A 23,986-nucleotide genomic window follows, 5' to 3' on the forward strand; every position below is an offset into this window, starting at 1 on the left:
TATCCACCCCAACTTTTAATGTTTAATAACAAAACACACAATCTCAGCAGCTCTGACAGCAGCTGTGGAGAGAGAAGGGAGCTAATATTTCGAGTCTGGATGATTCTTTGTTAAAGTTCCAGGTGCTGTCAGACCTGCTGAGATTGTCAAGTTTTTTCTGTTTTTCTTTCAGATTCCAGATCCGCAGGAATTTGCTTTTATTTTACTGTTGGAGTGTTAGCTCATTGCTGCCTTCAATGAAGAAGAGCCCTGCGTTGTCAGGTTATTTCAGTTCAGCAGCAGCAGCAGGTTTGTTTAAGCCTCTTCCCCACTCTTCCCACAGCTGCTCGGAACTTGAGAGCGGGCGGAAGGAAGTTGCGGGGGGATAGATTTAACCGCCGCACTGCGGGGAATGAGGCGTCGGTAGCCGGCACCGACAGGAAGCTGAGGGGAGCTTTATGTGTGTAACACCGAGCGGGGCGGAAGTGGCTGTTGGTGTGGTTTGCAAGAGGAGGCGGTGAAGTCAGAAGTAAGCGAGGGCCAGGGAGAGAGGGAGACGGGGAAATATCCGAGGAGATGTTTCCCAGGAAATAGCTAAGCCAGAGAGAGAGAGATAGATACCGAGGGTGCAGAGATCCTTCAGGGAAGGAGAGAGGGAATGGTGTACACAGGAGATTGGTGGGCAGGCATTAACTTTTAAGATGCAATAGCAATGTCTGTTGAGTAAACTCAGTTCTTGGGGGTGAGGGACAGTCCTGCTAATCTTCTGTTTTGCAAAACGATAGTTTGTGCTATGATGGTCAACGGTCAACTCTGTTAAGCATCAACTGGTGGTAGTTAGGGGATGGTTTAGCTCACTGGGCTAAATTGCTGGCTTTTAAAGCAGACCAAGCAGGCCAGCAGCACGGTTCGATTCCCGTACCAGCTTCCCGGGACAGGATCCGGAATGTGGCGACTAGGGGCTTTTCACAGTAACTTCATTGAAGCCTACTCGTGACAATAAAGCGATTTTCATTTTCGTTAGGAACCCCATTCAAGAATGACCATCTCTGATGCATTTGCTGCAGAGGAAGACAGTGGCTGAGAAGCTGCACAATTCACTGGTCTCTGTTTTTCTGGATGCTCTTCTCAGCCAGTTCAGCTTTTCATTTCTGTTTGCCTCTTCCCTTCATCGGTGACAGTCTCCTAGTCGTCGGTTTCAACGTCTGCCATCTTCCTATTTCATTGCTAGTGTCCTTGGAGTAGAGGTATGGATATCCAGAAGGTCATGACCCAGCGACGGGTTTATCATACAGAGGTCCAAGGGTATACAACCGCCATCCATCCAATGAATGTGGCTGAGCCAGTGGAGGTGCCATTGGGCTTGACAATGGGTGTATACTTATGGGATTAGCACACTGCAGGACCTCTGAGTTGGTGACTGTCCTGCCAGGGGATGGCGAGGATACACCTGTGACAGCGAAGGTTGAAACTGTTCAGCCATTTCCCCTGCCTACCATTTTTTGTTGAGGTCGCACCACAGCAGTGGAATGTGTTGAGGACACAGATTTTTAAAAATTTAAATTCAGAGTACCTAATTTTTTTTCCAACTAAGGAGCAAATTAGCATGACCAACTCACCTCCCCTGCACATCCTTTTGGGTTGTGGGGGTGAGATCCATGCAGAAATGGGGAGAATGTGCAAACTCCACACAGTCAGTGGCCCCCGGGGCCAGGATCGAACCCGGGTCCTCGGTCGTGGACGACACAGGTTTGGTAGACTCACAGTATGACGTTTTCAGTCAAATTTCTGTTCCACATTCTCCTACTCAGCTTGGATATAATCGTTGCAGCTTTTTTGATGGCATGTTGATTTCATCATTAAATGACAGATTGCTGGTGTTTGTGAAGCTGAGTTATGTGAAGTTATCAACAACCCTCTGTGTCACATTGTTAATGCTAATAGTTGGCAGTATACATTATCCTGGACTGTGACATTTCTTTTGATGCTGATGATCAAATCAAACTCTACATAGGCGGGAGAGAGTCGGTCCATTTGCTGCTGAAGGTGTTCCTAGGTCTGGAATGCTGGTATGGCACGATCGGTGTAGAACAAATGTCCGATGAGGACATTGCACTTTTATTTTGGATCTCAGGCGAGCAAGATTCTGTCAGTTTGGGTTTGTGTAGATGACCAAAGACATAAGGCCACAACACAGAAGAATATTTCAGAGTGTTGGTTCCAGAACACAACTGTTTGGCCCCAGTGTGGACCTCAATGGTTCCAATGTTGTTCCGTCATAGCTGATCTCATCCATCATATTGTTGTAGATAGACGAGATCACACTGAGCACCTTCAGTGGGCAGACAATTTTCTCCAGCAGCTAAAATGATTGGCTTTGCCCACATGGCCTTGGTGAGACCGATGAAGACAATATGTAGTGGTCTCCTTTGTTCACAGCATTTCCCTTGCAGCTGCTGGACTGAGAAGATCATGCCAATTGTAGATCTTCCAGTTCTGAAACCACACTAGGACTCAGAATAGAAGTGTTTAACCAAGATCTGCAATCTGACAAGGACAACATGGGCACATATTTTTCCCAAGATGCTCAACAGAAAGATGCTTAGATCGTTGTTGCAATCACCGCAGTCGCCCTAGTTCTGGTACAGGGTCATAACCCTTGTATCACGCATAACCTGGGACACGGCCCCCTCCCTCCATCAGAGACAGGAGTTTGTGCCGATGCTGTTGGAATGCTGGTTTCCCGTGTTTGATGAGTTCAGGTGGCATGTCATCAGCACCTGGAGCTTTGCCCATAGCAAGTTTTGTTTTCAGTGGAGCCATTTTCTTGCCATGGCTGATGCATGTGTTTCCCTTTTTATTGATTCAGACTTTCCCCTATTGTTCATGGCATCGAAGGACATCTGGATATTCTGGTAAAGTTGTAGTCATTGGCGTATCGCCTGACAGTCTGTTCGACTTTCCTTCCAGCAGCAGATCTTTCTTGTAATTAATGAGAGCAAACTGCTTGGCTTCAATGATGGGCTCCCTCACAGTGATGTTAGTACTGAACCAGTCAGCACTTTTCTGCTCCTGCTTCCCATCTGTTGAGAGCGCAGTATTGTCCATGGTGTCTTGAACTATATTCCATTATTTTCTGCACACTGGAAATGTCAGGGAGTGCCTGTAGAGTCGAGTTGAGGAAATTATGGGTTTTATCTGGGTGGGCAGTATGGTTGACTTTGATACGAGGGTCACTTCTGCTTTGAATTGAGTTTTTCTTTGATGTTTTATCCTAAACTGATGCACACCAGGGTGTTATCTGTATCACAGTCAGCACTGTTCAGAGCAGAGAGTCACGCCTGGTCATGGTCAAATCCAGCTGATCCTGGATGTCTCCAGAACACCTTATGGCATGATTTGTTCCGATAGAAGGTGTTAGTTACAAAAAGCTCATTGTAGCAGCGAAGCATAAATAGTCTCTGTCCATTCTCATTTATTTTTCCCAGGCTATGATGTTCCAGGCAGGAAGACCATGTCCTATGGCCCAAGTAGGAGATGTTCTGATTTAGAGATTCTGCTGATAGCAATATCAAGCTCCCCACACAACTGATCTTTCACCTGTGTCCGGGAGTGCAATGTTGGAGCATAAATACTCATGAGGCTAACTCGTCTTGTTTGAGTTATGAGGCAGGTGGAGAAACGCATTTTGAACCATTTTTTGGAGGGTTTATCATCGATAGTAGCGAGTCCCTTACAGTGAAGCCTACACCTTGCTCATGTGTTTCCTCCAAACTCCTCCCCTGCCACATGAACACATAATGTTTTTCTTTCAATGATCTGTTTTCAATGAGCCTGGTCTCTTGTGAGGGAAGCCACATCAATGGTCAGCTTATCAAATTGCATGTCTACACAGACATTATCAAGGCCTGCAAGTCATCTATCAGTCCCGTGCACTTGGTCCTGAGATTCCGTCTTGCCAATCGAAGTGTCGGCATCTTCCCTTTTGTTTGTTTGCCTGGTGCGAGGGGTTCCATCCACTTGCTGTGCAGAGACTCTAAGCTCCCAAACACTTATTGAAGCAGATGGATCGCAGCTGCCTCTTGGGGATTGCCTGACTTGAGATGGGTGGTGGTTGACCAGTAGGACACTGGCCCTTCCCACCTGCTCCCTGTGTTAGTTGAGTTGTGCTCATCACTCCTAACTGCTGCCTCCTGTGTTGTGTTCATGCTCTGCAGCAAAACTGGGATGTCCTCTCTGGGTTGCAAGCCTGGTTAAAGTTTATGGAGACCCTGGGCTGCCCAAACGTCAGGGTCTCCCTCTGGACCTCCTGGGCTGAGTCCAACTATTTTGATGAACACAAACAACCAAGTAAACTAAATCTAATAAACTGAGGGACAAATAATAAGGACAGTCCCTTCGAGGGAAACTGCCTAAAACAAAATGTGAATCACAAATTAAGCTTAAAAATATCAAACCAAAATGTGATTAAAGTGGTCAGTAAGGTGCCCCAAACTGCAAAGAAATATAAAGTACTATATTTGATACTTGTTTGTTTGCAGGAGTTGCATGAAAGATGACCAATTTAGACATCAGTCCCCTTTGGCCTCTACTCCAGAGCTATTCAGTTGCAGCTGGGAGTTTGGATCATGCATGCCAAGGCGTGTGCACATACCAGTGGGCAGATGGATGCCTGAGGGCCAAAATTTCTCGGAGTTCCTCAGAAACTTCAGCCGGGGGCCACGAGAGACCCAGTTTCCTTGAGTCACCGTGAGGAGGCATAGCTGAGGGACTTGACAGTGGAGACGCTTTGTATGGAGAGGGGGAGACTTGCACAGTTGGCCATCTTTTGCTGCTAGCCAGTGGTGTAGGCTAAAAATGAGAAGCAAAGTAGCACAAAAAGCTAACTCTCCACCTACAGAGGACGTATCAAATAAACCTGCTGGAGGGATATGAACAGAACCTGAAATAGGCATGTTTAGCCCAGAGCAAAGCACAATAGGAGAGGGATGGACGGGCCAACAGCATGAGGGAGAGCCGAAAGAAGAGAGGGAAGGGCAGGCACTGATGTGCATTGCTTTCTCTAATTCTGCCTTCCTCCTCCTTACAGTTTCTTCATACTCAGTCGCTTTCTTAATTTTTCCTCCTCTTGAATCATTGGCCAAAAAAACTTCTTCATGAGTATAAGCAGAATGACAAATCTGGGATGGTCAGAGAGTGGTGAATATTTTACCTATGGACTGCCCTATATTTTTAATTGAACGATGTACGGTTTGGCTTTTCTGCAGATTTTCCGTGCTGGGTTTCTAAGTTGATTCCTGAACCTTTGAACTGGATGGTTTGTGGCTGGCCCTTTCAGACGGGTAGTCTGAACGCAGGCTGCAAGATCGATTCCTGTCCAGTTGGAGCTATGGTGAAGGTTGGCAGACCAGGACACGGGTTAGGCCTGACACAATAGGGTGACTGTGAGGAACTGCTCCTTTATAGCCCAGCCATGCATCGGGTGTCAATTCCATTGTGGACTGCCTGCAGTTCTGATGCCTGTGGAATGGACCATTGGATTCAAGTTGCAGGGATTTTAAATTTTAATTTAAAAAAATCTTTATTGCCACAAGTCGGCTTACATTAACACTGCTGAAAAGCCCCTAGTTGCCACCTTCCGGCGCCTGTTCGGGTACACTGAGAATTCGGAATGTCCAATTCACCAAACAGCACGTCTTTTGGCACGTGTGGGAGGAAACCCACGCAGACACGGGGAGAACGTGCAGACTCCGCAAAGACAGTGACCCAATCCGGGGATCGAACCTGGGACCCTGGGGCTGTAAGCAGCAGTGCTAACCACTATGCTACCGTGCCACCTTAAATAAAATATTTGCTTCCAGATTGTCATTATCCTGCAACATTTCTGTATTAAGCAAGGTTAAGATGGAGGACCATCAGCCTGTTCCTTTATTACATTTAGCACTCTTTAAGAGTTGAAAAGAAGAAACTGTCGCCTGTGACTTTGTGCTGGCACTCTTGACTCTGAGTCAAGGAGGTCATGGGTACGGAGACTTGAGCCCATAGTCCAGAATGACTCTGCAGTGTTATACCAAGAAAGTGCTATCTGTTGACAAGTGTTGTCTGAGGTACCATCTTTCAGATGAGTTGTTGAATCCAGGCTCTATCCTCTCAGTTAATTTTACTTTGAAGAAGAGTGCAAGAGTATCCTGGCAAATATTAATTCCCCAACAAACATCACTAAAACAGATTACCTGGCTATTATCACATTGTTTTTGTGGAACCTTGCTGTGAACAGGTTTGGCTGCTGCCTTTCCTACATTATTGTGATTGCATTTCAAAAGTACTTCATTGATTCTAAACTGCTTTTGAGTTCCAGAGGTCTCAAAAGGCTCTACTGAAATTCCAGACTTTATTTTTGGAATACATTTTGCATTAGTGGTAAAACAATTGGGCCATGGTTTCCCATAAGTTTCCTGATTTCTGGCTGCTATTGACATCTCCGTTCCAGATCATTAAGGTGAAATGGGAAATCAACCATGGTTTTTATTTCGCCCACTCTCCCAACCTCAATCCAAGCCACCATCTCCCACTGGAAAATGCTCGTGGATGAACAACAGATCAAGATGGGACAGGGCTTGGCAGTTAAACCTCTTGCAGTCGAAAGATCTGGTGCCACTCCGTGCCTGGATTGACAGACGCCCAGTGGCCCCAGGTCTGTTATTGCCAGTGGACCGCAGTCAAGGGCTTCGGCAGTTGGAAATCAGTAATTGCTAATCACTTTTCCCTGCATTAAGGGAGGAGGAGAAAGTGGGGTACCATTGGTTAGGCCCCAGCTGAAGCATTTTGTCCAAATTCAGGCAGCCACCTTTAGGCTCTGGAGATGCAGGAGATTCACCAAAATGATACCAGGCCTGAGGAGCTTCAGTTATGCACAGAGATTCAAAAAGATTCATGGGAGAGTTAATGGAAGGGTCCAAAATTGAGCAGTTTTGACCGCGTAGATAGCGAGAAACTGTTTCCCTTGATGGCAGGGTCAGTAACCAGAGGCTTCAGATTCTGATAATCATCAAAAGAACCAGAGGGAAGAAAATTTGGTTTTTTGCCACATGTTGCTTTGATCTGGAACACATTTGCCTGAAAGGGTACTTGAAGCAGTAACTTAGAAAAGGCAATTGGGTAAATCCATGAAAAGGAAATGTTTGTCGAACTATGGGAAAAGGGCAGGTTGTGCGACTAATTGGATAGCTCTTTCAAATAGTTGGTACAGAAATGATGGGCCAAGTGGCCTCCTATGCCGGGCGATTCTAATGCTGACAGCAACCAGTGAAATGGGCTGTCCAAAATGATATTATCTCAGTTATGTGCCTTCCAGTGCAGTGAGACTGACTGTACCACTCTCCCATTTACAGGAGGCCATCATAAACCAAGAAAGATGTTGTGTAGACCGAAGCCTGGAGAATCTGAGGACGATCTCCTCCTGTTCCAGCAGCAGTTCCTCGCAGCAGGAACATCTCCAGCTGCCAAAGTCGTAAACAAGAGGAAAGTAGAATTGGAAAATACTGATGGAGGCCATGCCAATACAGACCTACGGGACATGGTCACTTTGGAAGGTTTGAATTTATTTTTTTTGTTCTGTAGCCTTACTGTGGGAATCAGGTGATGGATCTAATGTAAGGGGGTTAGGGATGAGCAGGAATGAAACCAGGCTTTTTAGTGGTAAGAGCTTGTCGTATCGGGACATTTTTAATTGGGTACTAATTGATATATTAAGAATTATGGATAACAATGTGAGTCGGCCATTTGGTCCTCGAACCTGCTCCACCATTTAATCAGATCATGGCTGATCAAGACCTCAGTCTCATTATCCTGTATTAGTCCATATTCCTTGACAACAAAAATCTATCCATAGAAATAAAATAAAATATTGTGGATGCTGGAAATCTGAAATAAAAACAGGAAGTGCTGGAAATTTCCCGCAGATCTGGCAACTTCTTTGGAGAGAGTTAGAGTTAATGTTTCACGTCCAGTGTGACTTCTTCAGAACTCACCTATCAATCTCAGTACTGAAAGCTCCAATTGTACTCCAGCATCCACAGGCTTTTGGGGAGAGAATTCCAAAAGGTACTTCAAGGCTTTCCTCCTGAATGGCTAACTCCCAATTTTAAAATGATCGTCTTCTTGATTCCCCAACCAGAGGAAATAGTTCCTCGCGATCGAATAATTTCAACATTTTAAGCAGGGCTGAAGAGAGAAACAATGGATCACGGTGCTTCTCTTGTTTCAGGTCCCCTTAATCCCTTCTGCGATCTGCGCACCCCACCCTCCCCCACTTTAACCCCTTCCATTGTGCATATTACATTTTTGAATTTACTTCAGTTCATGGTTGACATCTCAACATGAAACTAATATATCTATAAGATAATTACTTTCAGTGTTAAGCTGATTTTGACAAGTTTAGCACGTGCATTTTTCAACTACGAACAGTTTCGCATGCCGTTTATCGCATTCTGATGGAGCATGTGTGCTGTTTCCTTACAGACCTGACCCCCCTCCCTCCTATCGCTTACCCTGACTGAATAAGCGATTTTCATCGACAGCTATTTAATTTCGTTTGCAGAGTTCTGCACCAAATTTAAGACTTTCCTAGTCCCTCAGTCCGATTTATGTGTATCAATTCAGATACAATAGATTAAATAATTTTTTTTCCTTTCTGAAAAAGAGTTGTATTGGACTTTGAAACGTTAACTCACCGATGTTGCCCAACCTGCTGAGTCTTTGCAGCATTTCTTGTTTTATTTCAGATTTGTCCAGATTTATTTCAGAATGTCGCCAGAGCTTGAAACTTTCAGTGATGAGGAGAGATGGGATAGGCTAGGATCGTTTTCCTTAGAACCGAGGAGGCTGAGGGGTGACCTAATTGAGGTATACAAAATTTTGAGGGACCTGGATAGGATAGACAATAAAGACTTGTTTTCCCCAGCTGAGGGGTCAGATACCTGGGGGCATAGATTTAAGGTGATTGGTAGAGGAAATAGGGGAAAAATATTTTCATGCAGAGGGTAGTGGGCGTCTGGAATTCACTGCCTAAGTTGGCGCCCAAGTTAGTGGTTGAGGCTGAAATGCTCAATTCATTTAAATGTCACCTGGATCTGCATCTAAAGTGCTGTAACCTGCAAGGCTACTGACCAGGTGCTGGAAAGTGGGATTGAAATGAGCGTCTAGTTTCTTTTTTTTCCCTTTTTTTGGCCGGCGCAGACATGAATGGCCCCTTTCTGCACCGTAACTTTTCTATGGTTCTATTTCCAGCTTCTGCAGTATTTTGCTTTTATTTTAGATTAAACTAATTATTTTAGTTATCCTGAAGATGGTATGTTTTTTCCCCCAAAATGAAATGGGCATCATCATTAAACTCAGCATCAAGTCAATTTTTGCAGTGATCTTTCATCATTTGTCATGTCTGTATTTAATATTGTTGTATGTATGTGAGAGAAAATTAATTAAGGCTTCCCACAAACCAATGTGTCAACATTACAATAATTTCAGCCTCCACGTTGAAATCCTTCACTTCTTACCTCTCGATATCTTAACACAAGAGATAGGAGCAGGAAAGGACCATATGGCCCTTCAAACCTGCTCCACCATTCATTACAATCATAGCTGATCATAGAATCCCTACACTGCAGAAGGAGGCTATTCGGCCCATCGAGTCTGTATTTACCCTCTGAAAGAGCATCCTGCCTGTTCCCCACCCCCCCACCCCCCCCACACACACTTAACTGTCAGACACTACGGGGCAATTTAGCCGGCCACTCGACCGAACCTACGTATCTTTGGACTTCAACTATACAGGGAAAAGGCAGAGGAATGGCACTAAATCATGATGCTTGTTTGCAGACACGATGGGCCAAATTGCCTTCTCCTGAGCCATAACAATTTCGTGATTCTAAACTCCACTTTCCTGCCCGATCCCCAAATCACTTGATTCCCTGAGAGACCAGGAATCTGTCTATCCCAGTCAGTATTAGAATCCACATTTTATTAATCCATTCTGATTGACTTCCGGTGGCGGCATGTAGAGAGGAAGCCGCATGCTGGTGGCTCCTGCTTGAGGCGTGCTTTTAGGAGTTTTAAAGTCCGGTCCTGGGGGTAATTTGTGAATTGAAAGAATGTACAAGGAAGGCAAAGGATGACAAAAGGATTATGACAAACAGTCGTGAAGAAGTGAGTGTTCACGTTCGAGTGAGAGGGCCAGCCAGGGAGCTGGCATGATGGTGGAGGCTGGGCTGCTGGGTGGGGCCATACTGTTCACAGCAGAGAGGATGACTTGAGGTGAGTCTTTGGAGCTGGAGAAGCAGGTTGCGAAGCACATAGAGGAAGGAGATGGCAGTGGCCTTCAAGACGTTGGTGGAGGAGGCAGTCGCCCCGGCGAGGGTGGCTGTGGCGAAGTCATCGGTCAAGGTGAGGGAGCAGAGCGAGAGGATGAAGGGAGTGGAGGAAGCCATGTCACAGCACAGTGATCAGGTCACCTCGACGGGGGATGAGCTGCGGAGGGTGGTCAAGGCCAATAAGGGGCTTTTAGCAAAGCTGGAGGACCTGGAGAACCGCTCGAGGCACCAAGATGTTGGCGGAGTTGACTGAGGAGAGTGAGGAGCCCTCCCGGTATGAACTGAACCGAGCTCAATGGTCACTGAGGCCGAAGCCAAAGTTAAATGAGCCGCCAAGGGCAGTGATCATCTGCTTTCACAAGTACCACATGAAGGAGAAGGTGTTAAGCTGGACGAAGCAGAAGCGGGAGGTGCAGTGGGCCGGTGCTGGTGTTTGCATATACCAGGACTTGACGTTGGACATTTATGTTGTAGCTGTGGCTAATTTTCCGAGTTCTTTATATTCCCCATGTTTACAACACACCTGGCTGGGATTTCCATGTGCTTCATTCCACTATAATGTTGTCCTTTTTTAGTAGACGACTTGTGTTGTTATGAATGTTGACCATTAGACCTTCCCAGTGTTGCACTGGTACAAATTTCACCCAAATGGTGTATGAACCTTAATCATATCACCTCACAGCTTTCTAAATTCCTGGGAACACGAGACTAGTTTATCCAATCTCTCCTCAAAATTTAACCTTGAGCTCTGGTACGATTCTGGTGAATCTGAGCTGCCCTCCAGTTAATCCTTTTCGAGGGCATGGTGCTCTGTACTCCAGATGTAGTGCGATGAGGATTTTGTATAGCTGTACAAAAACTTACTCCCTTCTACATATAATAATCTTTATTAGTGTCACAACAGTGCAACGAAGTTACTGTGAAAATCATCTTGCCACCTTGTCATAAATGCATTGGTCTTTGATTATTTTTTGTGCCTGATTACACTTTTAAAAAATCTGTTACATGAACCCCTCAATCTCCTTGACGTCCCTCCACTGTTCTTAGCTTTTCACCAATGTCCCTTTTTCATCCAAAATCGATGACCTTTGGACAGTTTCTTATGCTAATGTGATCACATCTCGGAAGGTTATGGTTTGAAGTCCTACTCTGGAGACATGAGCACAAAATCTAGGCAAACGTTTCAGTCCAGTACTGAGGGATTGCTGCTTTTTCTTTTTTTTTAAATAATTTTTATTGAAAGAGTTTTTCCATACAGACATTTACCCCTACTAATTTTTAAATTATTTACAACACAATCCCTCTAGGCAAATGTCCCTCCCTCGCCCGCCCTCTCGCGCGCACACAGTCCCCCCCCCCCCCCCCCCCCCCCCCCCCCCCCCCCAGGCAACCTTAACAACCAAGGCAGCCTACAGTTTCAGACATGAGCAGCGAGCAGGCTTGCCCGTGTTACAGTCGTGCGTGTCCCCCCACGACCCTTGCTGCCCCCCCCCCTCCCCTCCCCCCCCCCCCCCCCCCCCCCCCCCCGGGTTGCTGCTGCCACGACCCCGAACGTCTATCTCTGATCTAAAAAGTCAAGGAAAGGTTGCCACCGCCTGGCGAATCCCTGTACCGACCCTCTCAGGGCAAATTTGATCCTTTCCAGCTGAATATAGCTAGCCATATCGTTAATCCAAGTTTCAACGCTTGGAGGCCTCGCGTCCTTCCATTGAATTAATATCCTTCGTCGAGCCACTAGGGACGCAAAGGCCAGTATTCCGGCCTCCCTAGCCTCCTGTACCCCCGGTTCTACCCCGACCCCAAAGATCGCAAGCCCCCATCCTGGTTTGACCCTGGACCCCACCACCTTCGACACCGTCCTTGCCACCCCCTTCCAGAACCCTTCCAGCACCGGACATGCCCAGAACATATGCACATGGTTCGCTGGGCTTCCCAGACATCTGACACACCTGTCCTCACCCCCAAAGAACCGGCTCATCCTTGTCCCCGTCATGTGAGCTCTATGCAGCACCTTAAATTGAATGAGGCTCAGTCTCGCACACGAGGAGGAAGAGTTGACCTTCTCCAGTGCATCCGCCCACGTCCCGTCTTCTATCTGCTCTCCCAGCTCCCCTTCCCACTTGGCTTTCAGCTCCTCCCCCAATGCTGCTTCCGCCTCCTGCATTATCTTGTAGATGTCTGATATCTTCCCCCCTCCGACCCAGACCCCCGAGAGCACCCTATCACTCGCCCCCTTACTGGGGAGCAGGGGAAACCCCTCCACCTGCCGCCTAGCAAATGCCTTCACTTGTAAATATCTGAACATGTTTCCCGGGGGGAGCTCAAACTTCTCCTCCAGCCCTCCCAGGCTCGCAAACCTCCCCTCTATAAACAGGTCCTTCAGCTGCCGTATGCCCACCCTGTACCAGCTCTGAAATCCCCCGTCGATGTTCCCCGGGATGAATCTATGGTTCCCTCTTATTGGCGCCGCCAACAGACCTCCCATTTCACCCCTATGTCGCCTCCACTGCCCCCATATCTTGAGGGTGGCCGCCACCACCGGGCTCGTGGTGTACCTCGTGGGGGGGAGCGGCCATGGTGCCGTTACTAGGGCCCCCAGGCTTGTGTTGCCACAGGACGCCCTCTCCATTCGTTTCCAAGCTGCCCCCTCCCCTTCCATCATCCACTTGCGCACCATTGACACATTTGCCGCCCAGTAGTACCCCGAGAGATTGGGCAGTGCCAGCCCTCCACTGTCCCTACTCCGCTCCAAAAAGACCCTCCTCACCCTTGGGGTGCCATGCGCCCACACGTAGCTCATGATGCTACTCGTCACCTTTTTGAAGAAGGCCCTAGGGAGGAAGATGGGCAAGCACTGAAATAAAAACAAGAACCTTGGGAGGACCGTCATTTTGATTGACTGCACCCTCCCCGCCAGCGACAACGGTACCATGTCCCACCTCTTAAACTCCTCCTCCATCTGTTCCACCAGCCTGGAAAAGTTCAACTTGTGGAGGGTCCCCCAGTTCCTTGCCACCTGCACCCCTAAGTACCTAAAGCTCTTTCCTGCTCGCTTGAAGGGGAGTCTCCCAATACCCTCTCCCTGGTCCCCCGGGTGTATCACAAAAACCTCGCTTTTGCCCAAATTTAATTTGTACCCCGAAAAGTCCCCAAACTCTGCTAATAGTTCCATTATCTCCGGCATTCCCCCTTCTGGGTCTGCCACGTACAGCAGTAGATCATCCGCATACAGCGATACTCGATGTTCCTCCCCTCCCCTAGTCAGTCCTCTCCACCCCCCTGAACCCCTCAGTGCCATCGCCAACGGTTCAATCGCCAGTGCGAAAAGTAGGGGGGATAGGGGACATCCCTGCCTGGTCCCTCGGTGGAGCCCGAAATACTCCGACCTCCTCCCGTTTGTCACTACACTCGCCGTCGGGGCCGAGTAGAGCAACTTCACCCACTTAATAAACCCTTCCCCAAACCCAAACCGTTTCAACGTCTCCCACAGGTACTCCCACTCCACCCTATCGAATGCCTTCTCCGCGTCCAGCGCTACCACTATCTCAGCCTCCCCCTCCACTGCCGGCATCATAATTACATTCAGCAATCTCCGCACGTTCGTGTTGAGCTGCCGCCCCTTCACGAACCCCGTCTGGTCCTCATGGATTACCCCTGGCACACAATCCTCTATTCTAGCTGCCAGGATCTTTGCCAGCAACTTGGCATCCACGTTCAGAAGCGAGATAGGCCTGTAGGACCCGCACTGCACGGGGTCTTTATCCCGCTTCAGTATCAGGGAGATCAGAGCCTGCGACATTGTCGGGGGCAGAACCCCCCCCTCTCGCGCCTCATTAAAGGCTCGTACCAGTACCGGTCCCACCAAGTCCACATTTTTCTTATAGAATTCCACCGGGAACCCATCTGGCCCCGGCGCCTTCCCCGCTTGCATCTGACCTATTCCCTTGACTAGCTCTTCTAGCCCTATTGGCGCCCCCAGCCCTTCTACCAGCCCCTCCTGGACCCTTGGGAACCTCAATTTGTTTAGGAAGTCCTCCATTCCCCCTCTCCTTGTCGGCGGCTCAGACCGATACAACTCCTTGTAAAAATCCCTGAAGACCCCGTTCACTTCTTGCCCCTTCTGCACTACCTTCCCGCCCCTCTCCTTCACTCCCCCAATCTCCCTAGCCGCATCTCGTTTGCGAAGCTGGTGTGCCAGCATCCTGCTCGCCTTTTCCCCATACTCATAGACCGCGCCCTGTGCCCTTCTCCACTGCGTCTCTGCCTTCCTGGTGGTCAGCAGGTCGAACTTGACCTGCAGGCTGCGCCGTTCTTCCAGCTGCCCCTCCTCTGGTGCCTCCGCATATCTCCTATCCACTTCCAATAGCTCCCCCACCAGCCTCTCCCTCTCCTGCCTCTCCTTTCTTTCTCTATGCGCCCTTATGGAGATCAGCTCTCCCCTGATCACTGCCTTCAGGGCCTCCCAGACCATCCCCACCTGCACCTCACCCGTGTCATTCAAGTCCAGATAGCTCTCAATGCTCTTCCGGACCCTTTTACACACCTCGTCGTCCGCTAACAGCCCCACATCCAGCCGCCACAGCGGGCGCTGGTCCCGCGCCTCCCCCATTTCCACATCCACCCAATGCGGTGCATGATCAGAGATCGCAATGGCCGAGTACTCAGCTTCCCGTACCCTCGGGATCAGCCCCCTGCTCAACACGAAGAAATCGATTCTGGAGTACACTCTATGGACGTGGGAGAAAAAGGAATACTCCCTCGCCCTCGGCCTACCAAACCTCCATGGGTCTACTCCTCCCATCTGCTCCATGTACCCCCTCAGCACTTCTGCCGCTGCCGGCCTCCTATTGGTCCTTGCGCTCGATCTGTCTAGCCCGGGGTCCAGCACTGTGTTAAAGTCCCCCCCCATGATCAAGCCCCCTGCCTCCAGTCCCGGAATGAGGCCCAATAGGCGCCTCATAAAACCCGCGTCATCCCAGTTCGGGGCATATACGTTGACCATCACCACTTTCTCCCCCTGCAGCTTACCCTTCACCATCACATACCTACCCTCCTTATCCGCCACCACCTCCTCCGCCACGAACGACACCCTCTTTCCCACCAGAATCGCCACCCCCCGGTTCTTTGCGTCCAATCCAGAGTGGAACACCTGTCCCACCCACCCCCTTCTCAGGCGAACCTGGTCCACTACCTTCAAATGGGTCTCCTGTAACATTGCTACATCAGCCTTCAGTCCCTTCAGGTGTGAGAATACCCTTGATCTCTTGACCGACCCATTCAACCCCCTCACGTTCCAAGTGATCAGCCGGGTCGCGGGACGACCTGCCCCCTTCCCCTGCCGATTAGCCATGTCCTGTTCCCTGCTCGCCCCGGGTCGACCCTCCCCTTCTGACCCGCTCCCCATGGCGATGTCCCCCTCCCCCCACCTCTCCAGTCCTCCACTTCCCGTTTCTGGTCTTTTCAGCAGCAACCCGGTGTCCCTCCCTAACCCCCCTCCCCCCCCCCCCCCCCCAGGCTAGGACCCCTCCTAGCCCCGATGTACCCCCCATCGTACTCCCGTAAGTCAGCTGGTTCACGCTGACCCGGCTGCTCCTGCCCCACTCCGACTCCCCCCGGCTCGGGGGGGGGCCTCCCCCCCCCTTGCCACTCCTCCCTGGCCCCGCTCCAGCGCGGGAAAGGTCGCCATTGCTAGCCACGCCCCGCACTCCTCCCCTCCCCCCTCCTCTGCCCCGCGCGCGGGAAAACAGAGGAAAGCCCGCGCTTTCGCCCTGCCACACCCCACCCCGCCATCTTCAGTTCCACCCCCGTCCCCGTCCATGCCTGTAAAAGAACCCCCCCTAGGAGCCCATATCCCCGATCTGCTCTCCCCCCCGTCCCACCTCCCCAACTTAACATTATAAATAACAGATAAATAACAAATAACAATGTACTTAACAGTCGCCCTCTACCAAACAGCATAAATAACCATAAATAACCATGAATAACCACAATAACAATAACTAAGGGAAGTTGGCAAAGGGGGAAAAAACATCAGAAGAAAAACCACAGCAAGAGTTCAAAATCCAAACAAAGAATTCAGCTGAAAGTACCCGAGCGGCTACGGCCGCCAAGTATCCCCTGGGTCTAATTCGAGTCCAGTTTCTCTTCCTGTACAAAGGCCCACGCCTCCTCTGGGGACTCAAAATAGTGGTGTTGGTTCCTGTAGGTGACCCACAAGCGCGCTGGCTGCAGCATTCCGAACCTGATCCGTTTTGCATGTAGCACCGCCTTCGTCCGGTTGTACCGGGCCCGCCGCTTTGCCACCTCCGCACTCCAGTCCTGGTAGACCCTCACCGTCGAATTCTCCCACTTGCTGCTCCTTTCCCTCTTGGCCCACTCCAGCACTCTCTCACGGTCGCTGAGTCGCTGGAACCGCACCAGCACCGCCCTCGGGGGCTCATTTGCTCTTGGCCTCCTAGCCATGACCCTGTAGGCCTCTTCCAGCTCCAGGGGCGAAGGGACGGCCCCTGCCCCCATCAGGGAGCTCAGCATTTCTGCTACATATCCCGGGAGGTCTGACCCCTCCAGGCCTTCTGCCAGACCCAAGATTCTCAGGTTCTTCCGCCTCATTCGGGTATCCAGCTCCTCAAAACGGCTCTGCCATTTCAGGTGGAGTGCCTCGTGCACCTCTACCTTTCCCACGAGGACCGTGGCCTCCTCCTCCCTCACAGTCATCTCCTGTTGCAGCTCCCGAATCGACGCCTCTTGGGTCGCCTGGGCTCCCATCAGCCTGGTGGTCGTCGCATTCATTGACTCCAAGAGCTCCATTTTCAGCTCCGTAAAGAAGCGCAGGAGAGCGGCCTGCTGCTCCTCCGCCCATTTCCTCCATTCCTCGGGTGCTCCACCGGCCGCCATTTTGGTCTTCTTCCCCCGCTTTTTTTTGGGAGCTGCTGTTGCTTTCTTTACCACCCCACTCCGGGTACCGACCATAAAGTTGGTCTGGTTCTCTTCAGGGAGCCTTCCCCCACCGGGATTTGTCCTTACAGCGCCGTTGGGGCCCTCCAATCGGCCCGAAAACACCTTTGTAGCAGGAGCAGCCAAACGTGCGACTTAGCTGGTCATAGCCGCAACCGGAAGTCCGATTGCTGCTTTTTCAATGCAACATTAAAATTAGTCTGCGCTTTCAAGTTGGCTAAGAGTTTCCATGGCATGATTAAAAGAAGAACAGGAGAGTTCTCCTTCATCTCCCAGCCAATACTCAATTCTCAACCAATGTGACTAAAACAGACAATTTGATCATTATCACAGTGCTGTCTGTGGGACCTTGCAGCTGCAGACCAGAAGCCAACTGTTTGTCTATTTTGTTTCAGGTCTTCCTGACTGTCCTCCATCATTAATGCCAACTCCACCCAAAAAATCCAAGGCAGGAAAAGTTAGATTCCAAGGAGATGATGGTGAGGAGCAGATGGATCTACAGGATAGACACATCACAGCTGTCTTGTCAAAGATTATCGTAAGTTTTGCACAAATTCAAGGTGTCTCACGCCAGGATGCTCATGTGGAAAATAGCAGCGCTTGTGTGAAAAAAGGTTCCTTGTGTGTAAAAAGGTTCCAAGGAGCCTGGAAGCCTTATTCTTATCATTGGCTCATTGTCTCAAGCTATCAGACCTATCATGCACACTCGCTGGTATCTGGTTATATCATAAAACCCCCACAGTATAGAAGGAGGCCACTCTGCCCATCGAGTCTGCACCAACCCCACCGAATGAGCATTCCACCTTGCCCACTCCCCCCAATGCCTGTACCTCCATAACCTAACTTGCACATCCCGAGACACGAAGGAACAATTTATCATGGCCAATTTACCTAACACTCACATCTTTGGACTGTGGGAGGAAACCGGAGCACCCGAAGGAAACCCACGCACACACGGGTAGAACGTGCAGACTCCACATAGACAGTGGCCAAAATTGAACCCGGGTCCTGGCACTTTAAGGCAACAGTGCTAACTGCTGTGAGGCAACAGTGCTAACCACTGTACCATCGTGCTACCCCAAATGTTTTGTCTCCACTCAATAGATTGATGATCCACTCGTTGTCACTGGGCTTTGCATCGCTATGTTCCATCTGGCTGAATTAGTAGCACTGCCACCCTCTTGAGTCAGAAGATTTTGAGATAGAGTCCCACTCCACAGGCTTGAATACAGAAACTAGCCTGGCATTCCAGAGTAGTGTGAGGTGCGAACTTCCAGATGAATTGCTAAACTAGGCCCTGTCTGTCCTCTCTGGTGACATCAAAGGTTCCATGGCACTATTTTGTAGAACAGTAATTAAATGTATTGGCCAGTATTTATCGCTTAACCAATATCGTTAAAACAGATTATCTGGTCATAACTACATGATGTTTGTGGGGCTCTAAGCTAATTGGCTGCTGTATTTCCTAGATTATACCCGTGACTGTTATTCAAAAATCATTCATTGGCTGTAATACAATTTGGGGCAGCCCAGAGTTGTGAAAGGCACTTTGTAATCATTGGTATGTTAAATAAGACCATAATTTTTGAGAAAGCTACTTCAGAGCACTCCGAGAGGCGGCACAGTAGTTAGCACTGTGCCTCACAGCGCCAGGGATCATGGTCGATTCCAACTTTGAGTGACCGTGTGGAATTTGCACTTTCTTCCGTGCCTGTGTGGGTTTCCTCTGGGTGCTCCGGTTCCCCTGACGGTGACTAACTCTCTGAAAAAGGAAATGAATGGTTGCCATCTTCCACCGACCACCTAAAGGTGTATTTGACCTTTTCTAGATATAGGAACTCCGTTAGGTCACCCAACCAGGCCGAGACACTGGGCGGGGTAGGAGATCTCCATAAGACATAGGAGCAGAATTAGGCACTCGGCCCATCGGGTTTGCCCTGCCATTCAATCGTGGCTGATATTTTTCTGATCCCCATTCTCCTGTCTTCGCCCCATCACCCCTTAGCCCTTTAATAATCAAGAACCTATCTATCTTTATCTTAAAGACACTCAGTGATTTGGCCTCCACAGCCTTCTGCGGCAAAGAGTTCCACAGATTCACCACCCTCTGGCTGAAGAAATTCCTCCTCATTTCTGTTTTAAAGGACTGTCCCTTTAGTCTGAGATTGTGTCCTCTGCTTCTAGTTTTTCTGACAAGTGAACACCCCAATCTGCAGCATCAGCGAGTCCGAAACCCCAAAATGGCACCAGCAGCCAAGGCTCCAGCTCGACATCAAGAACCCCTGGCATGGTGTTAAAGAAGGAGATCCAACAGTTTACTAGCTTAGGACACAACCAGAACATGTGGGTATGATTCGCTGGCCCCTGAGAACAACGTTCGCACCTATCCTCTACCCTCGAGAAAAGAACACTCATCCTCGCCTTGGTCAGATGTGCCTGTGCACCATTTTGACTGAATCAAGCTAAGCCTAGTGTATGAGTTGACCATGTGAAGAGCCTCACTGTCCACCAGTTCCACAAAACCAAAAAATCTATACTCCAAAAACAGGTCCCTAAACCTCTCCAGACCTGACCTGAACTTCGAGTCTAGGCCCGCTGGCACAAAGAGATGATTCCTACAAATAGGGGCTAACAGCGACATGGAGTCGAGCTTACAATGATGTATAAACTGCCAACAAATACTCATGATGTGGCGATGCCGACGTTGGACTGGGGTGAGCATAGTAAGAAGTCTGACAACATCAGATTAAAGTCCAACAGGTTTGTTTCAAATCACTAGCTTTCAGAGCGCAGCTCCTTTCTCAGGTGAATGAAGAGGTGGGTTCCAGAAACATATATATAGACAAAGTCAATGATGCAAGACGATACTTTGAGATCGAGTCTTTGCAGGTAATTAAGTCCTTACAGGTCCAGATGGAACAACTGGAGAGAGGGATAATCACAGGTTAAAGAGGTGTGAATTGTCTCAAGCCAGGACATTAGGGGCAGCACGGTAGCATGGAGGTTAGCATAAATGCTTCACAGCTCCACGGTCCCAGGTTCGATTCCCGGCTGGGTCACTGTCTGTGCGGAGTCTGCACGTCCTCCCCGTGTGTGCGTGGGTTTCCTCCGGGTGCTCCGGTTTCCTCCCACAGTCCAAAGATGTGCGGGTTAGGTGGATTGGCCGTGCTAAATTGCCCGTAGTGTCCTAAAAGGTAAGGTTGGGGGGGGGTTGTTGTGTTACGGGTATAGGGTGGATACGTGGGTTTGAGTAGGGTGATCATTGCTCGGCACAACATCGAGGGCCGAAGGGCCTGTTCTGTGCTGTACTGTTCTATGTTCTATGTTCTATTTGGTAGGATTTCACCAGGCCAGATGGTGGGGGTTGAATGTAATGCGATATGAATCCAAGGTCCCGGTTGAGGCCGTACTCGTGTGTGCAGAACTTGGCTATAAGTTTCTGCTCGATGATTCTGCGTTGTTCACCTTGGAGAACGCTTTGGCGAACGCTTACCGAAGATCAGAGGCTGAATGCCCTTGACTGCTGAATGTTCCCCAACTGGAAGGGAACATTCCTGCCTGCCGATTGTCGCGCGATGTCCGTTCATCCGTTGTCGCAGCGTCTGCATGGTCTCGCCAATGTACCACGCTTTGGGATATCCTTTCATGCAGCTTATGAGGTAGACAACGTTGGCTGAGTTGCACGAGTATGTACCACGTACCTGGTGGGTGGTGTTCTCGCGTGTAATGGCGGTACCCATGTCGATGATCAGGCACGTCTTGCAGAGATTGCCATGGCAGGGTTGTGTGGTGTCATGGTCGCTGTTCTGAAGGCTTGGTAGTTTGCTGCAAACAATGGCCTGTTCGAGGATGCGCGGTTGTTTGAAGGCAAGTAGTGAGTGTGTGGGGATGACCTTGGCAAGATGTTCATCTTCATCGATGACGTGTTGAAGGCTGCGAAGAAGATGTCGTAGTTTCTCCGCTCCAAGGAAGTACTGGACGACGAAGCGTACTCTGTCAGTTGTGTCCCATGTTTGTCTTCTGAGGAGGTCGGTGTGTTTTTTTGCTGTGACGCGTTGGAACTGTCGATCGATGAGTCAAGCGCCATATCCTGTTCATACGAGGGCAACTTTCAGCGCCTGTAGATGTCTGTTACGCTCCTCCTCGTCTGAGCAGATCCTGTGTATAAGGAGGGCTTGTCCATAAGGGATGGCTTCTTTAATGTGTTTTGGGTGGAAGCCGGAGAAGTGGTGCATTGTGAGGTTATCCGTGGGCTTGCGGTAAAGCAAAGTGCTGAGGTGATCATCCTTGATGGAGATGAGTGTGTCCAAGAATGCAACCGATTCTGGAGAGTAGTCCATGGTGAGTCTGATGGTGGGATGGAACCTATTGATGTCATTGTGTAATCGTTTGTGATTCTTCACCGTGGGTCCAAAGGAAAAAAATGTCATCGATGTATCTGGTTTATAACGTCGGTTGAAGGTCCTGTGCGGTGAGGAAGTCTTGTTTAAACTTGTGCATGAAGGTGTTGGCATATTGATGTGCGAATTTGGTCCCCATGGTTGAACCCTGTGTCTCGATGAAGAACTTATTGTCGAAGGTGAAGATGTTGTGATCCAGAATGAAGAGGATGAGTTGCAGAATTGCGACTGGAGATTGGCAGCTGTTGGTATTGAGTACTGAGGCTGTTGCAGCAATGCCGTCGTCATGGGGGATGCTGGTGTAGAGTGCCGAGATGTCCATTGTGACGAGGATTATTTCTCTCTTTTCCTATTGGATTGTTCAGATGATGGTAACTCCTCTTTCTCTCCATTACCTGGTGGAAGTAATTTTGTTTGACTATCATTGTATCAAATGATCTGGTCATTATCACAAGGTTAATTTGTGGGAGCTTGTTGTGTCCAAATTGGCTGCAGTGTTTTCTACATTGCGCAAGAAGTGTTTAACCCTTGTAAAATACTTAATTACTTGTAAAACGTTGTGGAAATCATGAAAGGCACCAAAAGTAATGCTTTATCCTTTGGTTTTTCTCTCATTTTTCCCTCTCTCACTGGAATAAATTTAAACATGTGCTTGATTGCCAAGTGGTGCACTGCCATATTTCAGGGGGTTTTCGCTGTATATTTCACAAGATTTGACAAACAAGCTGTTTTAAAATACCAAGTCTTTAGAAAGGAAAGTGTATTTACACAAGGTTAAGGTTGAAAAAACATTTAACGCTATAATTTAGGGGGAGACATTGGTGCAGTGGTTGTGTCAACGTAGCAGTAATCCCAGAGGCCCAGGCGAAAGCTCTGTGGACATGGGTTCAAATCCAACCACAATTACTAACCTAGAATTGAAAAGCTTGTCTTAGCGATGGTGACCGCAAAACCATCATCGATTGTTTACTAATGTCCGTGAGGCAAGGAAATTTGCCATTCCAACCTGGTCTTGAATACATGTGATCCCAGATCCACAGCAGTGTGGTTGACTCTGAACTGCCCTCTGAAATGGCCTCACAAGCTATTCAGTTCAAGGGCAATTAGGGATGGACAACAAATGCCGGCCTTGCTGGTGATGCCGACATCCCATGAGAGAATATGAAAAACGTACACAAGTCGATGTCTGGCTACTGACCTTCCTGCCGGTGGCAATAATTGCTCCTTATTTATGAAAATCTTTCATAATTTTGAGTTGCTCAATTATATCTCATCATAACCTTGCCTGATGTAAGGAGAACAATCTCACTCTAGATTCTGCACAGAATGGAGAGTCCTCTTTCGAAGGTGCTTCCATCGGAAACTTTAAAAGATGGAGCATAGAGTTCAATATTTTACCGATTCCTTGGTTTTATATTTTTCTTTCAGGAGAGAGACACAAGAGCGACTCCGATATCTCTTCCTGTGTCGACAGGGCTAGCCTTCCCAAAGGTCTTTCACAGGTCGGAGGTACTGAGCGAGGTAATTCTTTTTCAAACCTATTATATTTTCTCAGCATTGTCTGAAAGCAGGGCTTAAAGACTCATGTTTTTCACCTAGTATCCGCTACCAAATGGCTCTAAGATGCATTCCTGGTTTGCAAAAAGGTTACAAAAGAACAGGAGAGCTGCAAGAATATTGATTAGAATGACACCAGAAATGAGAGTTTGTACCTATCAAGATAGATTAAATAGGTGCGGCTTTTTTCTCTAGAAAAGAAAAGACCTGGGCTTTTTGATGGATGTCCTTAAGATTATTCTCGGGTTTGATAGAGAGCAAATAGAGAAACCAATGGGGGGAGGCCTAAAGCAGGGGGTATAAAAGAGATAGTCACTGAGAATTGAGGAGAAACCTTTTTAACCAGAAAGTAGTTAGAATCTGGAATTTGCTGCTGCATGGAGTAGTTGAGGTGAACAGAATAGGTAGAAAAGAGGGAGCTAGGTAAGTATCTGAAGGATAAAGGAATAGAAAGTTCTACTGATGGGGTTAGTTGATGAGGGGCGGGGATAGATTGATGCGTGAGCATATACACTGGCATCTGTCATTTACATAGAATGACCGGTTTCAGCGCTGCGCGTTCTATGGAATTCTGTTGGAGTCACCAGAAACACAGGCTGGAATTCTTTCCTTGTTAACTGGCAGCGGGAATCTCTAGTCCCGCTGGCAGTGCATTGCTGCCTGGTGGTTTCCCAGCACCGTGGGGTGGCTTCAATGGGAATTTCCATTGAGAGCGGCAGGAGCACAGAA

At 48.7% G+C, this 23,986-nt stretch overlaps 1 protein-coding gene across 1 annotated transcript in view; it reads left to right on the forward strand.

The window, feature by feature from the left end:
• The first annotated feature begins 385 nt into the window (after positions 1-385).
• The window catches only part of rpap1 (RNA polymerase II associated protein 1), a 145,216-nt gene continuing 121,615 nt past the window's right edge, over positions 386-23,986 (forward strand). Inside the window, 4 exon segments of the mRNA XM_038790256.1 lie at positions 386-508; positions 7,371-7,571; positions 17,696-17,838; positions 23,129-23,221. Of these exon segments, the coding sequence (XP_038646184.1) occupies positions 7,394-7,571; positions 17,696-17,838; positions 23,129-23,221 (414 nt within the window). The 5' untranslated portion in view covers positions 386-508; positions 7,371-7,393.

The sequence above is a fragment of the Scyliorhinus canicula genome, chromosome 2 (genome assembly GCF_902713615.1).
Source record: "Scyliorhinus canicula chromosome 2, sScyCan1.1, whole genome shotgun sequence".
In the NCBI taxonomy this organism is placed as follows: Eukaryota; Metazoa; Chordata; class Chondrichthyes; order Carcharhiniformes; family Scyliorhinidae; genus Scyliorhinus; species Scyliorhinus canicula.